Consider the following 19471-nt stretch of genomic DNA (forward strand, 5'->3'; position numbering starts at 1 on the left):
ATATATGCAAATGGCACATATAGGGCCTGTGTTTCCATTACAAATATTATAGAAAACATTACATTATCTACTCTCAAACATAAAATCACTTACAAAAGCGAAGACCTATTCTAATCTCATATATAAATCATATAAATAAATAAATAATGAGGTGATTTATTAACAAAGGAAATTTAATATTTATTATGTATCAGGAAAAAAAACATTCTACTTCATTATTATTAATAATAAAAATAAGAATATTTGTTATTTTATTATTTTAAAGTCTACTTTTAGATTTTGACACTTGTAAAACACTGCAGAAATGTTCTAATCATCAGGCCCATGTCAAATACAGTACAGATACTTAACAAATAACCTACTCTAAATTAAAAGCATTAACGTATGCTATGTTTTTTTGTGTTCACTAGCTTTGGAGCAATAACAGTAAAAATATACTAGCTTTGGTTGTGTTCAAAATGACATCAATGTTTTCAAAGTGCACTGTGAAGGGAGCAATTGTAAACATGAAGATCGCTAAAACTAAACTGTAAAAATACTTTGAAAGCAAATTACAGCTAAGAGAGATGACCTTAATGCTTTTTTAATAATTCCAAGTTTAAATGTTAGAATGTTCTAAATGAATAGGGCATAGGGGGGATAACTGAAAATAGAACACAGCCAGGAACGGTTTCTAGCTACAGCTCCAGAGGTGTAGTTGCAAGTGCACAAGTTTGCGACTCAGTTTGTGAATGTTCGTTGAATGACAGATTTGGGAAACGTCAAATCAACAAATGACGTTTGTAATGACACACTTGCGACCTTAGTTGGCTAACGATGGTTTTCGGAAACGCACCCCTGGACAATTGTAGAGTAAGAGTGTTTTAATGAAGACTAATCAAGGCTGTTGTGTTCTTTTGCAGGAAGACGGCCAGAGACCCAGCCAGACTGGAGGAGATGAACATCACACACCTCCTGAACGCTGCACCAGAGCTGGAGAATGAAACATCCAAAAATGAATGGGAAAAGGTTTACAAAGACATGAACATCACTTCCCTCAGACTGTCTGCAGACGATGATGGATGGTTTGATGTCACCAAACACTTTTTCCCAGCGGCAGACTTCATTCATACAGCCCTGAGCAAACCACAGAGTAAGAGTTCACTTCCACACACAAACTGAACCAACATTGTGTTGTACACTGCCAAATTGTTGAGTTTGTTTTCAGCGAATGCTGGTTTGTTTTTTGGGAATTGTGAGGACATTTCATAGGTGTAAAGGTTTTTATACTGTGCATGAAACAAATACTACAGTAATTCAGGAGTACTATAGTGTATAGCAGTAAATACTGTGCTGTTTTTAAACTCTAACTATTGTAAAGTTCTTCACAGAATTAATCTGTTGTGGTGATTCTGTGGTACTACAGTAATATAAAATAATAGCTGAAACTGCTGTTACACACACACACACACACACACACACACAAATACAATACAGAACTTAACGTACAATTTGTTTCTTTAAGTCTTAAAAGTTTATTAATAACCTCCAATAACTCTGCAGATGAGTATTTCAGTGTGTTTTATAGAAAGTGCACTTACCCAAACATTTCTGCATTTTTACAGCTCCAGTTCAATCATTTAGAGTCATTTTTATTATTAATTTTCTTCCCTCGTCAGAAATGTCTGGGTTTACTATCCTTGTGGGGACAGTATTTATCTATCCATCTCTCCATCTGTCCTACAGTGCTAAATGTGCTAGCGATACGTTTGTGTTGATCTTTCTCTCTTTGTTCCTGCAGATAAGGTGTTGGTGTGCTGCCTGCAGGGCGTCAGCCGCTCCGCCACACTTTTCCTGGCATATTTGATGATACACCACAACAAAACACCAGAGGACTCCATTGATCTGGTGACACACAAGAGATTTATCAGGCCAAGCAGAGACTTCTTGAGGAAATTAACAATCCTCGCTGAGCAGCGACACTTAATTGAAAGTGACGCAGCGAAGAACAGAAGCAACTCTGCTGCCGATAAACCAGACCCTGAAGTGGAGTCAGTTGATTCAGAGGAAATGTATGTTTGTGAGCCGTACGGTCTTAAACCAGTCACGATGATTTCACACATACACAACCCTGAAGCCTGCTCCAAACTAGACAATCTAGAACCGGTTCCAGGTCCGAGCGGTTATAGACCCGAACCTAAGGCAGTTGATTCAGAGGAAATGTATGTTGAGCCGTACGGTCTTGAACCAGTCACGATGATTTATCACATACACGACCCTGAAGTCTACTCCAAACTGGATAAGTGTGCTTTAAAGCCCTATCCAGAACCGGTTCCAGGTCCGAGCGGTTATAAACCCGTACCTAAGGCAGTTGATTCAGAGGAAATGTATGTTTGTGAGCCGTACGGTCTTGAACCAGTCACGATGATTTCACACATACACGACCCTGAAGTCTACTTTAAACTGGATAAGTGTGCTTTAAAGCCCTATCCAGAACTGGTCCCAGGTCCGAGCGGTTATAAACCCGAACCTAAGGCAGTTGATTCAGAGGAAATGTATGTTTGTGAGCCGTACGGTCTTGAACCAGTCACGATGATTTCACACATACACGACCCTGAAGTCTACTTTAAACTGGATAAGTGTGCTTTAAAGCCAGATCCAGAACCGGTCCCAGGTCCGAGCGGTTATATACCCGAACCTAAGGCCGTTGATTCAGAGGAACTGTATGTTGTGCCGTACGGTCTTGAACCAGTCACGATGATTTCACACATACACGACCCTGAAGTCTACTCCAAACTGGACAAGTGTGCTTTAAAGCCCTATCCAGAACTGGTCACAGGTCCGAGCGGTTATATACCCGAACCTAAGGCCGTTGATTCAGGGGAGCTGTGTGTCTCTGACTTGAGTGGTCCTCAACCACAACCTCAAATGGAAGAGAAGATTTCACTCTTGCATTTGCATTTCACCCAAAATATTTCCAACCTGGACAAGCAACAAATGGAGAACAGGAAGAGATGGGTCTCCATCTGTAAAGTCTTCGACAACCTCTACGTTGGAAGCTGGTAAGTCTGCAACACATTCATGATGTATAGTACAAAGCCATGTGATGCTTTAATAGGGTAATGGAGACAGTGTTGGGTAGGTTACTTCAAGAGAGTGATTACTTCAGAAGCTCTCCCTGTTCCACATTGTCTATTTGACATTCCAGCCTTTGTTGCCGGAAATAAAATATATTGTGGAGCTGGATTAGTGACAAATGAATGAGTTAATTCAGCTGAATATATTGTAAGAGGTTACTTAAGATACTTAAGAGGTTTACTTTGAGTCTGTATATGTTTCTGCATTGTAAGTCCGTATAGAAAGCTGATTAAAGTTGTTTGTGATCTTGTGCAGGAAAAGGGCAATGGACAGAGTTGCACTGAAGAGGAGAGGAATTACACACGTCCTGAACACTTTACCCATTTTGGCAAATCAAGATGCATTGAGGAGGGAACAGGCCAAGCTGTACGAGACAATGAACATCTCCTACCACAACGTGTTTTCAAGAGACGATGACCCGTTTGACTTTAGCTGCCATATCTACCGAGTGGCAGAACTCATGCACAAGATTCTGAGCAACCCAGAGAGTAAGAACACACACACACACACACACACACACACACACAGTGTATTAATATCATGTTCTAGTGTGTTCAATTGTTTTGTGTCTTTCTTTTCTCAGATCAGCTGCTGGTGCAGGATCAACAGGGTTGCAGGCACGCCTGCTTTTTCGTGGTGCCATATCTGATGATATACCATGGAAAAACATTGACGAAGGCCATTAGCCATATGATAAACCGTAAAAACATCAGAATGAGCAGGGACCTCCTGACGCAGCTAGTCGTCTTCGCTTGTCACCACAATCAGCAGCAACAGCCGGGTTTGATGCCGGAGTTTTCATCTATCGACATAAACCACCCTCAGACCATTTCCCAAATGTACCTTCAAATCGTCAAACCCTCCCAGTACTGGACTCCTGTCAGTGAAGTCTGGCCCAATGTCTTCATAGCTGACGAGTAAGTCTACAACACACATATAACAGCAAAGCATACAGTCAAATAATGATGCAGGGTTTCACCCGGGCTTAATTCCCACAGTCATGGAGTTTTTAAAAGATCTATTGCAGACATTAAAAGTCAGGGTAAATGTTTTTAAGTCATGTTTTATCATGTTGTTGTGGTTAGGGTATTTCTCCCTGCCATTTTATTCCGCTTGTCAACCAGCACTCAAATTCAGTCCTCAAATTCAGGCTGGTAAAATACTGTCTGAGGCTGGTTTTTGTTCGCTCAGTGCTCAGTCAGTTGTTGCTTCCCAATTCGCATACTTATACTACACCCTAAAAGTATGCAAGCTTTGGGACATACTACTTCCTCGTTCCTTGGTATCGAAACTTGTACCAAATATCGATATTTTTAACTTCGTATCGAAAATCATATAGTAGTGTATCGATGTTTGTCAAGGTATCGTATCAAAGTCTGAAATCCCAGTATCGTGACCACACTACTTCAAACTATTTGACTACAGATTTGAGGACAGATGGAGTAAAAAAAGCACAAAATGCTGAAAACTGTTCAGAATCTGCGTTATTAAAAATACCAAGCTCCTGTAAACTTTGTTAAATTCAGCATTTGTAGATTTACAGAACTCCAGAGTGAGCGCTGTGTGTTCTTCATCGTGAATTCAGCTTTTCAGTCAGTGAAAGTGAAGGGAAATTGATGATGTTGTTGTGTTCTTGTGCAGGAAAACAGCGAGGAACAAAGCCAAACTGAAAAAGATGAACATCACGCACATTGTGAACGCTGTGCCGTTGTCCTTAAAGGAAGAGGAATGGAAGGGCTACTACCAGAAGAAGAACATCACTTACTACAATGTGCGTTCAGGACTCGGAGTCCAGGGCTGGCCAAACATAGCACAGTTATTTTCACCAGCAGCAGAATTCCTACACAAGGCCCTGAGTGACACAAAGAGTAAGAGTTGACACACACACACACATGCAATATTCATCTGCAGTTGAAGCAGAATTATTAGCCCCCCTGAGTTATTAGCCCCCCTGTATATTCCTGTATATTCCTGTTATTTCTGTTAACAGAAAGCAGATTTTTTCAGCACATTTCTCAACATAATAGTTCTAATAACTGAATAATTGTGACTTCAGCTGTGTTGTTAGTTGAATGAGTTTGTTTTGACCGTCTTTTTTTCTGCATTTCCTCAGATAAGGTGTTGCTGTACTGCAGCGAGGGCTTAAACCAGTCTGTCGTGCTTTTTATGGCATATCTGATGATCCACCAGCGCATGAAGCTGGAAGAAGCATTCGAGTTTGTGTTGGAGAGGAGACGCATGTGGATAAGCAGGGACTACTTGAACCAGCTGGTGATGTTGAATCTGGACCTCGCAAAGCTTCGCAAATTGAACGAGTGTAGACCCTGCTGCACAGCCTGCTACGAAGCTATCTTGCAGCTTAATCTAACGTAACATGCAGTATGTAAATATGTAAATATGGTGTTGACATGTCTGTTTGTCTTCTGTTCATGAGCATTGTGAGAAAAATAAAGAAAGATTTGCTTCAATTGTGTTTCTGACCAGTTTTTCAGCTGACAAAGTTCAACCAGAAGATTATGGAGACTTAATTACTGCATAATTACAAATATAGAGTATACTTACTCATGAGTAAAATAGCTTACTCAGCTTTTATATACAGGTCTCATTGCGTTTAAATGAGTTAGTTTAAACTCTCAGTCTTGTAATGAGGCAATAAAACAACATTATCTTACTTTGGGTCTGGTTCTGAATTTTAAAGAACATTCTGGGTTAATTTAATCAATATCATCTGTTAAAACTATTCTGAAATGAAAATGAACAACATATTTGTAATAAGCGTGTGTATCATGAGTACAGAAATCCTCCGAACAGTAGTTTTGTCAAGTACTAAATAACTACAGTGAGCTTCTGAAGTCATTTAGACCAGGGGTGTCCAAACTCAGTCCTGGAGGGCCACTATCCTGCATAGTTCAGTTACAATTTGCTCCGACACACCTGCCTGGACGTTTCTATTATATGTAGTGAGAGCTTGATTAGCTGCTTCAGGTGTGTTTGATTAGGGTAACTTGAAGCTAAACTCTCCAGGACACCGGCCCTCCAGGACCGAGTTTGGACACCTCTGATTTAGACTATATTAGGTTACTCAGGTCAGTCTCTCCTGTAACACTGTTTGACACATAAGATGTCAATGATGCGGTATCCTTTCCAAAGTCCATATTGAGTCTTTAAAAGTAAATATTAATATCTAGAAATTTCTAAAATTTTATTACACACCGGCCACTTTATTAGGTACACTTTACTAGTACCGGGTTGGACCCCCTTTTGCCTTCAGAACTGCCTTAATCCTTCGTGCCATGGATTCAACAAGGTACTGGAAATATTCCTCAGAGATTTTGCTCCATATTGGCATGATAGCATCACACAGAACAGATTTGTCGGCTGCACGTTCATGATGCGAGTCTCCCGTTCCACAACATCCCAAAGCTGCACTATTGGATTGAAGTCTGGTGACTGTGGAGGCCATTTGAGTACAGTGAGTGAACATTGTCATGTTCAAGAAAGCAGTCTGAGATGATTCACGCTTTATGACATAGAGCGTTATCCTGCTGGATGTCGCCATCAGAAGATGGAGACACTGTGATCATAAAGGGATGGACATGGTCAGCAATATCCATGCTTTCTTGTTGTGGACGCCAAACTCTGACCCTCTACCGTTGCAGCAGAAGTCGAGTCTCATCAGACCAGGCAACGTTTTCACCAATCTTCTATCTGCTTCTTAAGTGTGACTTCACACGAAGCGGCTTTCAGGTCCAAGTGCTAGATCAAACTGTATGGGGAGACTCATCAAATGGTAATAATAAACGTTTACAAGCGATGTAAAACTTTCGAAAATCATGATCGCAATATATATATAACCATGCCAATCCGATAGCCAGAAAGTGATTATTGTTTTGCAAGCAAGTCCAGAGACTGTCGTGTACACCATGATGTTATATAAAATTCTCTTTAAAGTGTGATATGTTTTTACGTTACTTTAACTCATTTTAATACGTAAATCAGATTTCAGCAAATGTTTTTGTTACTTTAACTCATTTTATTAAGTTAATTAGATTTCAACACGTTTTGTGTTACATTAACTCATTTTAATAAGTAAATCAGGTTTCAACAGATGTTTTTACGTTACTTTAACTCATTTTAATAAGTAAATCAAGTTTCAACAGATGTTTTTACGTTACTTTAACTCATTTTAATAAGTAAATCAAGTTTCAACAGATGTTTTTACGTTACTTTAACTCATTTTAATAAGTAAATCAAGTTTCAACAGATGTTTTTATGTTACTTTAACTCATTTTAATAAGTTAATTAGATTTCTAAACTTTCCTTCTGTTTTCTGATCTATAATCTTCCTCTTCTTCCTCCTCCAAATCCACACCATCTTCTTCTACCATTCCAGAGTAAAATATGTCCCTCAATCAACAATCAGATCATACTAATGCAATGTGTTGTTGTATTCTGAAAGCAGGTGCAGTTAAAATTGATTTTCCATTTAATCTCGATAATATGAACTAGGCTAGTTGAGATTATACTTAAGAAGTTCAACGAGCCTTCAAAATAAAAGGCCCAGCCCTTGATGATAAACACCATAGATATAAATACACTAGAAATCGCATACGGATGCTGAACATGCGTCAATAGCGCCGCCATATTTGTACAGTGCTCCCATGTTAATCAACCGAAGTAGTCAAGACTTAGACAAAGCTTTGTTAAATATGAACCGTCTTTATGATTTAGCATCCCTTTGCATATTTTTTAAAGAATGGGAGGAATTTCTTTACTTCTATTTTGACTTACTAAATTGCCATTTAAAGTGTTACAATATTGGAAAATGTTGTACAAGCACAATTTTACTCCACATAATGTTATCATTTGGAATAACAGGTGTATTTTACATAAGAGGAAATCATTTTTTAAAGACTGATTTGACAAATGAGTGTGGAATGTAATTCATTTAATGGATGATGACGGTAATATGTTGAGTTATGATCATTTTAAGTTAAAATTCAACTTTAATTGTGCATATAGAGAATTCTCTTTGGTTGTCAAAGCTATTCCTGTAGCTTTGAGGTATTTAGTTAAAGGTATAGTGCAATGCTCTTCTGTAACACCTACACTAGTTGATTTGGTTATAAATAATTATTCATTTTTGGATATTAAATGTAACAACAAGGTCTTGAGATCACTACTGACAAAAGAATATTTTCCTCTTCCTGGTAAAAGAAAAGTTTATCTGAGAGATTTTCTTAAGCGGACACAATTGAAATTAGAAAAAGATACCTGTCATTTCCCTAATTACCTAAAATGAAAGAAGTACAGTTGAAGTCAGAATTATTAGCCTCCCTGAATTATTACACCACTTGATCATTTTTCCCCAATTTCTGTTTGATGGTGAGGAGCTTTTTTCAACACATTTCTAATCATAATAGTTTTAATAAATCATCTCCAATAACTGATTTATTTTATCTTTGCCATGAAGACAGTAAATAATATTAGACTAGATATTCTTCAAAACACGTCTATACAGCTTAAAGGGATATTTAAAGGCTTAACTAGGTTAATTAGGTTAATTAGGCAGGTTAGGGTAATTAGGCAAGTTATTGTATAACAATGGTTTGTTCTGTAGACTTTCGAGAAAAAATATAGCTTAAAGGGGCTAATAATTTTGCCCCTAAAATGGTGTTAAAAAAATTAAAAACTGCTTTTTTCTTGCCAAAATAAAACAAAACAGACTTTCTCCAGAAGAAAATATATTATCAGACATACTGTGAAAATTTCATTGCTCTGTTAAACATAAATTGGGAAATTTAAAAAAAAAAAGAAAAAAATTCGAAGGGGGCGAATCATTCTGACTTCAACTGTACATTTCAAAACAATTAATGACATCTATCCATGTAACTAATTTCTTAGAATAAGATTTAATTTAGACAGTAATGCTTGTATTTTCTGCTTGAAAGATATTGAATCTCAGGAACATCTTTTTTATAGTTGTTCTATTGTCAAATCCTTTTGGGACAGATTGTTTGAGTGGTTGATGACAAAAAAATGTAATACCTGCGTTTGACTATCACATTGTGAAATTTGGCATTTTTATGAAAAACAAGGAAATTAAATTTCTGTGTAATAATATGTTGATTGTAGCAAAACCTTTTATCCACAAATGTAGATTTGTTAAAGTTTCTCCTTGTTTCAAAGCATTTAAAATGATTTCAATATTTTATATAAATCTATCAAACAGGTAAAAACAAAAGGTGCCTTAAAGCTCTCTAAGCTCTTGTCAACTTGTATGGACTGACCCAGCTGAAGGTAATGTATTTCCTTTTATATTATTCAGAGTTTATTCATGTTATTATTAGTTTGTACTGTTTTGTTTATTATATGCTGCTTGGATATAATGTTATATATGTTTAACAATGGAAGTTGAAAATGCCTGTTTGTTATTTTAAGTTTAAATAAATAAATAAAAAATAAATAAATGAAAAAACACAAAAAAAAAAAAAATAGTCAAGACTTTGTCTAGAAGTTGACTAGTCAAGGCACCAGAGTGGACAAAAGTCAAGCGAACGCAGAGACTGAGGAAAACACAACCCAAAACCAGCCCTGTGTGAAAAGTGTTTGGCTCTAAACAGAACAACTGGTTGGGATAAGCTCAGTCAAGCATTTTCAAGCAAGGTATAATTGTAATTTACACCATATTTAATTCTCAACACATTTGTATAGGTATTCTTTTTAAATCACACTTGCATTGGTGTAAATTTGAAAATTACTTTAAGTTATATACTGTGTAAAAAAAAAAGAACTTTTTCAACAATTTCAGACAAATGAAGTGTTGCATATTGATATTTATCTAACTTGTTAAATCATTGTTGACAACTACTGTGAGAAATCATTAACATGATCAATGTCTTCACAAAGATCAATATTATTATTATTAATAATAATAACATATAATTAAAAGTAAATTAAAATGTGTTATTTAATAACTAGTAGCCCTTCACACTAATCAGTACCCAAGAAGTAGCTCTCAGTTTCCAAAAGGCTGGTGACCCCTGATTTAGACCAAAGAGCAGTAATGAAGCTCTTCTCCACTTCAGTTAAAATGATATTTAACAAGACATCTCACATTTTAGTCTGTTATTATTAACCTGAGCAGAGGCTTGAAATGTTATGGACCTAATGTACGTTAATCTACCAGGGTTAATAACCCAACATCAATTAAAGCAATCTGAAACACAATTTATGAGTCAGGTCAAAGTGTATTATTATTCTGTCAATTCACACACAGTCAGTGCGACATCACATTATCAAAGAGAATTCTCAAAGGGAAAAATATAATTAGCATGCTGCAATATTAGCCTATCATATTATCCAACTCGGTGCACCATATTGTAGCTAGCGCTTTAACAAGTTAGCAGAAAACATATATTATTACAATAATTGGGACTAAGAACGGCTGCTTTGGTGACTTTAACATTAAAGTGTATCTCGTATTATAGTGTGATGTAAAACTCGCTAAATTAATCGTCTGTAATGATGTATTTTGATGACAGATCGATCAGTGAATGGATGCATTTTTTAAAATGCGGGTCTCCGCCATGACGTAACTCCGTTGCTGTGGCAACCATGGAGCGCGTTCGGAATTTGAGTTCTACTGACTGTAACCGAGCGAAAAACGCCATTAGTGTGAAAATTGTCGAGTAGACTAAATGGACGCAGAGTTTCACCGTAGTGAAGAAATCCATACAGTTTGTCGACGCGTTTTTAACACAGTGTGTAAGAAAACAAATATCATGACTAACCTAATTAGAAGAAACGCCGTGATGCCGGCCTCGCTGGACGTCGAACATCTACAAGATCCAGCAGATGGCGTAGCCGGGCAGGCTCAGGCTGAGGGCGGCTTCGGCCCCTCTCCTGCTGCCGCCCGGAGCATCAGCCCTAACGGTAAATGTCGAAAAGAGCATCTTAAACACATTACTGTCACACATAAATACAAACACAGGCTCTCTGAGCTGTATAAACTTCACTACAGGGCGTCTTATATGTTTAGTTAACACATTTGAACACATATATTGACTGTAGGTTGTCTTAATGGATGATAAAATACATGTAAACGTCAATTATTCACTATATTTTGAAATATCTTTAATTAATCATGTGTATTTTTATATCTGTGAAACCCAAACTTGAACTTGTTATAGAAATGTTGATGTTTGTATAGGAATATGAATGAAGGCCCAAAAGAGGCACAGCGATAGTATTAGTTTTATTTTAAAGTATATTAAGTATAGTATTAAGTATATTAAGTATAGTATTAAGTATAGTGTTTATAAGTATGTCTGTAATGGTCTTGCCCTTGTTAGGTTTAAACATGCTAGGTCCAAACTAACACTGTACCCTTCCTTCAAAATCACAGACAGTTTCAATATAAACATTCAAACAAACAAAACTGCAGATATTGTTTTTATCAAACTACATTCAGTCACTTTTGAGGCTTTTTTGGTGAAACACTGTTATTAACAGGTGCTTATTATTATGTACATATACTCATTTCAGACATGTCTTAATAACTTGTTTCTTTGTTTTTGTCTGTTAGTAGGAAAGACCAAAGTGAAGAAGAGCAACCGTGTGTTGTCTTTCTTCAGAAGGGCATGGAAGGCTGTGAAGGCAAAGTTTCGGAGAAACAGAGAAACCAGGGACTCATCACAGCTGAATCCAGAATTACTTGATGTCCCTAATCCCAGAGATCCTGAACGCATTACCCGCCTGCAGGACCGCCTGGAAAAATGCGCTCTGAAGTGGACACCGGTCACTGAGGTCTGGCCCAACGTCTTCATAGGAAATGTGTAAGTCTGCAACACACATCACATCTGAAGCGGTCCTGAAATGAGTAACAAATGTTGTGCGGTGCATGATTTAATAAATAATGGTAATGGTTTAAAAAATAAGAGCAAATTTAAATGTCATGGTGACTTTAATACCAATTAAACAGTAATTAATAGTAATAACATACTGCAGCCTTATGAAGACAAATCAAACACAGCACAGTTGTAGACTGTATTGGGCAATCTGAGCTACTTCATCATTTCTTTGTGCAAATTATATTGTTTTGCACACACACACATTTCAGAAACAAATGCAATATTAATTTTGATAAAAACATGCACTGCTTATTCATATTAATTAAAAATATATGCAAATGGCACATATAGGGCCTGTGTTTCCATTACAAATATTATAGAGAACATTACATTATCTACTCTCAAACATAAAATCACTTACAAAAGCGAAGACCTCTTCTAATCTCATATATAAAGCATATAAATAAATAAATAATGAGGTGATTTATTAAAAAATGAAATTTAATATTTATTATGTATCAGGAAAAAAAACATTCTACTTCATTATTATTAATAATAAAAATAAGAATATTTTATTTTATTATTTTAAAGTCTACTTTTAGATTTTGACACTTGTAAAACACTGCAGAAATGTTCTAATCATCAGGCCCATGTCATATACAGTACAGATACTTAACAAATAACCTACTCTAAATTAAAAGCATTAACGTATGCTATGTTTTTTTGTGTTCACTAGCTTTGGAGCAATAACAGTAAAAATATACTAGCTTTGGTTGTGTTCAAAATGACATCAATGTTTTCAAAGTGCACTGTGTAGGGAGCAATTGTAAACATGAAGATCGCTAAAATTGAACTGTAAAAATACTTTGAAAGCAAATTACAGCTAAGAGAGATGACCTTAATGCTTTTTTTAATAATTCCAAGTTTAAATGTTAGAATGTTCTAAATGAATAGGGCATAGGGGGGATAACTGAAAATAGAACACAGCCAGGAATGGTTTCTAGCTAGAGCTCCAGAGGTGTAGTTGCAAGTGCACAAGTTTGCGACTCAGTTTGCGAATGTTCGTTGAATGACAGATTTGGGAAACGTCAAATCAACAAATGATGTTTGTAATGACACAACACTTGCGACCTTAGTTGGCTAACGATGGTTTTCGGAAACGCACTCCTGGACAATTGTAGAGTAAGAGTGTTTTAATGAAGACTAATCAAGGCTGTTGTGTTCTTTTGCAGGAAGACGGCCAGAGACCCAGCCAGACTGGAGGAGATGAACATCACACACCTCCTGAACGCTGCACCAGAGCTGGAGAATGAAACATCCAAAAATGAATGGGAAAAGGTTTACAAAGACATGAACATCACTTCCCTCAGACTGTCTGCAGACGATGATGGATGGTTTGATGTCACCAAACACTTTTTCCCAGCGGCAGACTTCATTCATACAGCCCTGAGCAAACCACAGAGTAAGAGTTCACTTACACACACAAACTGAACCAACATTGTGTTGTACACTGCCAAATTGTTGAGTTTGTTTTCAGCGAATGCTGGTTTGTTTTTTGGGAATTGTGAGGACATTTCATAGGTGTAAAGGTTTTTATACTGCGCATGAAACAAATACTACAGTAATTCAGGAGTACTATAGTGTATAGCAGTAAATACTGTGCTGTTTTTAAACTCTAACTATTGTAAAGTTCTTCACAGAATTAATCTGTTGTGGTGATTCTGTGGTACTACAGTAATATAAAATAATAGCTGAAACTGCTGTTACACACACACACACACACTCACACACACACACACACACACACACACACGCACACACTACAGAACTTAACGTACAATTTGTTTCTTTAAGTCATAAAAGTTTATTAATAACCTCCAATAACTCTGCAGATGAGCATTTCAGTATGTTTTATAGAAAGTGCACTTACCCAAACATTTCTGCATTTTTACAGCTCCAGTTCAATCATTTAGAGTCATTTTTATTATTAATATTCTTCCCTCGTCAGAAATGTGTGGGTTTACTATCCTTGTGGGGACAGTATTTATCTATCCATCTCTCCATCTGTCCTACAGTGCTAAATGTGCTAGCGATACGTTTGTGTTGATCTTTCTCTCTTTGTTCCTGCAGATAAGGTGTTGGTGTGCTGCCTGCAGGGCGTCAGCCGCTCCGCCACACTTTTCCTGGCATATTTGATGATACACCACAACAAAACACCAGAGGACTCCATTGATCTGGTGACACACAAGAGATTTATCAGGCCAAGCAGAGACTTCTTGAGGAAATTAACAATCCTCGCTGAGCAGCGACACTTAATTGAAAGTGACGCAGCGAAGAACAGAAGCAACTCTGCTGCCGATAAACCAGACCCTGAAGTGGAGTCAGTTGATTCAGAGGAAATGTATGTTTGTGAGCCGTACGGTCTTAAACCAGTCACGAAGATTTCACACATACACGACCCTGAAGCCTGCTCCAAACTAGACAATCTAGAACCGGTTCCAGGTCCGAGCGGTTATAGACCCGAACCTAAGGCAGTTGATTCAGAGGAAATGTATGTTGAGCCGTACGGTCTTGAACCAGTCACGAAGATTTATCACATACACCACCCTGAAGTCTACTCCAAACTGGATAAGTGTGCTTTAAAGCCCTATCCAGAACCGGTTCCAGGTCCGAGCGGTTATAAACCCGAACCTAAGGCCGTTGATTCAGAGGAAATGTATGTTGTGCCGTACGGTCTTGAACCAGTCACGATGATTTCACACATACACGACCCTGAAGTCTACTTTAAACTGGATAAGTGTGCTTTAAAGCCCTATCCAGAACCGGTCCCAGGTCCGAGCGGTTATAAACCCGAACCTAAGGCAGTTGATTCAGAGGAAATGTATGTTTGTGAGCCGTACGGTCTTGAACCAGTCACGATGATTTCACACATACACGACCCTGAAGTCTACTTTAAACTGGATAAGTGTGCTTTAAAGCCAGATCCAGAACCGGTCCCAGGTCCGAGCGGTTATATACCCGAACCTAAGGCCGTTGATTCAGAGGAAATGTATGTTGTGCCGTACGGTCTTGAACCAGTCACGATGATTTCACGCATACATGACCCTGAAGTCTACTCCAAACTGGACAAGTGTGCTTTAAAGCCCTATCCAGATCCGGTCCCAGGTCCGAGCGGTTATATACCCGAACCTAAGGCCGTTGATTCAGGGGAGCTGTGTGTCTCTGACTTGAGTGGTCCTCAACCACAACCTCAAATGGAAGAGAAGATTTCACTCTTGCATTTGCATTTCACCCAAAATATTTCCAACCTGGACAAGCAACAAATGGAGAACAGGAAGAGATGGGTCTCCATCTGTAAAGTCTTCGACAACCTCTACGTTGGAAGCTGGTAAGTCTGCAACACATTCATGATGTATAGTACAAAGCCATGTGATGCTTTAATAGGGTAATGGAGACAGTGTTGGGTAGGTTACTTCAAGAGAATGATTACTTCAGAAGCTCTCCCTGTTCCACATTGTCTATTTGACATTCCAGCCTTTGTTGCCGGAAATAAAATATATTGTGGAGCTGGATTAGTGACAAATGAATGAGTTAATTCAGCTGAATATATTGTAAGAGGTTACTTAAGATACTTAAGAGGTTTCCTTTGAGTCTGTATATGTTTCTGCATTGTAAGTCCGTATAGAAAGCTGATTAAAGTTGTTTGTGATCTTGTGCAGGAAAAGGGCAATGGACAGAGTTGCACTGAAGAGGAGAGGAATTACACACGTCCTGAACACTTTACCCATTTTGGCAAATCAAGATGCATTGAGGAGGGAACAGGCCAAGCTGTACGAGACAATGAACATCTCCTACCACAATGTGTTTTCAAGAGACGATGACCCGTTTAACTTTAGCTGCCATATCTACCGAGTGGCAGAACTCATGCACAAGATTCTGAGCAACCCAGAGAGTAAGAACACACACACACACACACACACACAGTGTATTAATATCATGTTCTAGTGTGTTCAATTGTTTTGTGTCTTTCTTTTCTCAGATCAGCTGCTGGTGCAGGATCAACAGGGTTGCAGGCACGCCTGCTTTTTCGTGGTGCCATATCTGATGATATACCATGGAAAAACATTGACGAAGGCCATTAGCCATATGATAAACCGTAAAAACATCAGAATGAGCAGGGACCTCCTGACGCAGCTAGTCGTCTTCGCTTGTCACCACAATCAGCAGCAACAGCCGGGTTTGATGCCGGAGTTTTCATCGGTCGACATAAACCACCCTCAGACCATTTCCCAAATGTACCTTCGTATCGTCAAACCCTCCCAGTACTGGACTCCTGTCAGTGAAGTCTGGCCCAATGTCTTCATAGCTGACGAGTAAGTCTACAACACACATATAACAGCAAAGCATACAGTCAAATAATGATGCAGGGTTTCACCCGGGCTTAATTCCCACAGTCATGGAGTTTTTAAAAGATCTATTGCAGACATTAAAAGTCAGGGTAAATGTTTTTAAGTCATGTTTTATCATGTTGTTGTGGTTAGGGTATTTCTCCCTGCCATTTTATTCCGCTTGTGAACCAGCAATCAAATTCAGTCCTCAAATTCAGGCAGGTAAAATACTGTCTGAGGCTGGTTTTTGTTCGCTCAGTGCTCAGTCAGTTGTTGCGTCCCAATTCGCATACTTATACTACACCCTAAAAGTATGCAAGCTTTGGGACATACTACTTCCTCGTTCCTTGGTATCGAAACTTGTACCAAATATCGATATTTTTAACTTGTAGTATCGAAAATCATATAGTAGGGTATCGATGTTTGTCAAGGTATCGTATCAAAGTCTGAAATCCCAGTATCGTGACCACACTACTTCAAACTATTTGACTACAGATTTGAGGACAGATGGAGTAAAAAAAGCACAAAATGCTGAAAACTGTTAGTTTGTGGATTTGTTTTACAACGTGGCCAAAATCTGCAAGAAAAATCTGCGTTATTAAAACAATAACAAGCTCCTGTAAACTTTGTTAAATTCAGCATTTGTAGATTTACAGAACTCCAGAGTGAGCGCTGTGTGTTCTTCATCGTAAATTCAGCTTTTCAGTCAGTGAAAGTGAAGGGAAATTGATGATGTTGTTGTGTTCTTGTGCAGGAAAACAGCGAGGAACAAAGCCAAACTGAAAAAGATGAACATCACGCACATTGTGAACGCTGTGCCGTTGTCCTTAAAGGAAGAGGAATGGAAGGACTACTACCAGAAGAAGAACATCACTTACTACAATGTGCGTTCAGGACTCGGAGTCCAGGGCTGGCCAAACATAGCACAGTTATTTTCACCAGCAGCAGAATTCCTACACAAGGCCCTGAGTGACACAAAGAGTAAGAGTTGACACACACACACACATGCAATATTCATCTGCAGTTGAAGCAGAATTATTAGCCCCCCTGAGTTATTAGCCCCCCTGTATATTCCTGTTATTTCTGTTAACAGAAAGCAGATTTTTTCAGCACATTTCTCAACATAATAGTTCTAATAACTGAATAATTGTGACTTCAGCTGTGTTGTTAGTTGAATGAGTTTGTTTTGACCGTCTTTTTTTCTGCATTTCCTCAGATAAGGTGTTGCTGTACTGCAGCGAGGGCTTAAACCAGTCCGTCGTGCTTTTTATGGCATATCTGATGATCCACCAGCGCATGAAGCTGGAAGAAGCATTCGAGTTTGTGTTGGAGAGGAGACGCATGTGGATAAGCAGGGACTACTTGAACCAGCTGGTGATGTTGAATCTGGACCTCGCAAAGCTTCGCGAATTGAACGAGTGTAGACCCTGCTGCACAGCCTGCTACGAAGCTATCTTGCAGCTTAATCTAACGTAACATGCAGTATGTAAATATGTAAATATGGTGTTGACATGTCTGTTTGTCTTCTGTTCATGAGCATTGTGAGAAAAATAAAGAAAGATTTGCTTCAATTGTGTTTCTGACCAGTTTTTCAGCTGACAAAGTTCAACCAGAAGATTATGGAGACTTAATTACTGCATAATTACAAATATAGAGTATACTTACTCATGAGTAAAATAGCTTACTCAGCTTTTATATACAGGTCTCATTGCGTTTAAATGAGTGCTTTCAGTCTTGTAATGAGGCAATAAAACAACATTATCTCACTTTGGGTCTGGTTCTGAATTTAAAAGAACATTCTGGGTTAATTTAATCAATATCATCTGTTAAAACTATTCTGAAATGAAAATGAACAACATATTTGTAATGAGCGTGTGTATCATGAGTACAGAAATCCTCCGAACAGTAGTTTTGTCAAGTACTAAATAACTACAGTGAGCTTCTGAAGTCATTTAGACTATATGAGGTTACTCAGGTCAGTCTCTCCTGTAACACTGTTTGATACATAAGATGTCAATGATGCGGTATCCTTTCCAAAGTCCATATTGAGTCTTTAAACATAAATATTAATATCTAGAATTTTTAAAAATTTTATTACAAAACGGCCACTTTTTTAGGTACACTTTACTAGTACCGAGTTGGACCCACTTTTGCCTTCAGAACTGCCTTAATCCTTCGTGCCATGGATTCAACAAGGTACTGGAAATATTCCTCAGAGAATTTGCTCAATATTGACATGGTAGCAGTCAGGTTTCAACAAATGTTTTTGTGTTACTTTAACTCATTTTAATAAGTTAATCAGATTTCAGCAAATGTTTTTGTGTTACTTTAACTCATTTTAATAAGTTAATCAGATTTCAGCAAATGTTTTTGTGTTACTTTAACTCATTTTAATAAGTTAATCAGATTTCAGCAAATGTTTTTGTGTTACTTTAACTCATTTTAATAAGTTAATCAGATTTCAGCAAATGTTTTTGTTGTTGTTACTTTGACTCATTTTAATAAGTTAATCAGATTTCAGCAAATGTTTTTGTGTTACTTTAACTCATTTTAATAAGTTAATCAGGTTTCAACAGATGTTTTTACGTTAATAATATTGACCTTAAAATGGTTCTTAAAAAATTAAAAACTGCTTTTATTCTAGTCGAAATAAAACAAAATGACTTTCTCCAGAAGAAAAAAATATTATCAGACATAATGTGAAAGTTTCTTTACTCTGTTAAAAAAAACCAACCATCACAGTAATAAAAAACTGAAATTATACCGAGTTTTATTCATATTAAGATTTATTAGTTATTAAATTGTATTTTCTTAACGTCTTAACCTAACCAAATCCTAAACCCAACCATCATCATAATGTAAAAAACAGAAATTATACCGATTAATCATATTATTTATTAGATAACGTTTGAGTAACTGTAGTATTTTATTAACGTCTAACCCTACCCAAATTTTAAACCCAACGATCACAGTAAAGTACGTTAAAAACAGTAACGTAATTATACCGAACATTATTCATATTATTTATTAGATTACCGACTAAATTGTATTTTATTTACGTCTAACCCTACCCAAACCCTAAACCCAATCATCACAGTAATGTAAAAATATTAA

General features: G+C 37.4%; 2 protein-coding genes and 2 long non-coding RNA genes across 15 annotated transcripts in view; 2 read left to right on the forward strand and 2 right to left on the reverse strand.

The window, feature by feature from the left end:
• The window catches only part of LOC147840106 (uncharacterized), a 7150-nt gene extending 1565 nt beyond the window's left edge, over positions 1–5585 (forward strand). For 2 of the 6 annotated variants that reach the window (XM_087286404.1, XM_087286406.1), the window contains exons 3-9: positions 903–1132; positions 1781–2653; positions 2819–3041; positions 3373–3605; positions 3701–4034; positions 4759–4985; positions 5231–5585. In XM_087286404.1, coding sequence (XP_087142530.1) covers positions 903–1132; positions 1781–2653; positions 2819–3041; positions 3373–3605; positions 3701–4034; positions 4759–4985; positions 5231–5490 — 2380 coding nt within the window. In that variant the 3' untranslated portion in view covers positions 5491–5585. Of the gene's footprint in view, positions 1–902; positions 1133–1780; positions 3042–3372; positions 3606–3700; positions 4035–4758; positions 4986–5230 lie in introns of all 6 variants that reach the window. The other 4 variants (XM_087286403.1, XM_087286405.1, XM_087286402.1 and 1 more) reach the window with 2 other exon arrangements.
• On the reverse strand, positions 1491–10962 carry LOC147833245 (uncharacterized). The gene is made up of 3 exons (XR_015510810.1): positions 10911–10962; positions 4883–4969; positions 1491–4783 (listed from the first exon to the last, which is right to left on the reverse strand). It is a non-coding gene; the product is annotated as an uncharacterized LOC147833245 (long non-coding RNA).
• On the forward strand, positions 10607–17928 carry LOC147840107 (uncharacterized). 7 transcript variants are annotated; one of them, XM_087286415.1, is made up of 9 exons: positions 10607–11052; positions 11705–11954; positions 13202–13431; positions 14100–14801; positions 15135–15357; positions 15689–15921; positions 16009–16342; positions 17112–17338; positions 17574–17928. In XM_087286415.1, the coding sequence occupies exons 1-9, from the start codon at positions 10818–10820 to the stop codon at positions 17831–17833; spliced, it is 2694 nt and encodes an 897-aa protein (XP_087142541.1). In that variant the 5' UTR covers positions 10607–10817; the 3' UTR covers positions 17834–17928. The 7 variants fall into 7 exon arrangements, 4 of the variants coding, with proteins under 4 accessions (XP_087142541.1, XP_087142539.1, XP_087142540.1 ...); XM_087286417.1 differs by having other exon boundaries at positions 10720–11052; positions 11708–11954; XR_015510799.1 differs by having other exon boundaries at positions 10738–11052; positions 11708–11954; positions 16009–16511; positions 16550–17338.
• On the reverse strand, positions 13810–17323 carry LOC147840108 (uncharacterized). The gene is made up of 2 exons (XR_015510811.1): positions 17236–17323; positions 13810–17136 (listed from the first exon to the last, which is right to left on the reverse strand). It is a non-coding gene; the product is annotated as an uncharacterized LOC147840108 (long non-coding RNA).
• Positions 17929–19471: the final 1543 nt, after the last annotated feature.

The sequence above is a fragment of the Danio rerio genome, chromosome 16 (assembly GCF_052040795.2).
Source record: "Danio rerio strain M-AB ecotype USA chromosome 16, GRCz13ab, whole genome shotgun sequence".
NCBI lineage: Eukaryota > Metazoa > Chordata > Actinopteri > Cypriniformes > Danionidae > Danio > Danio rerio.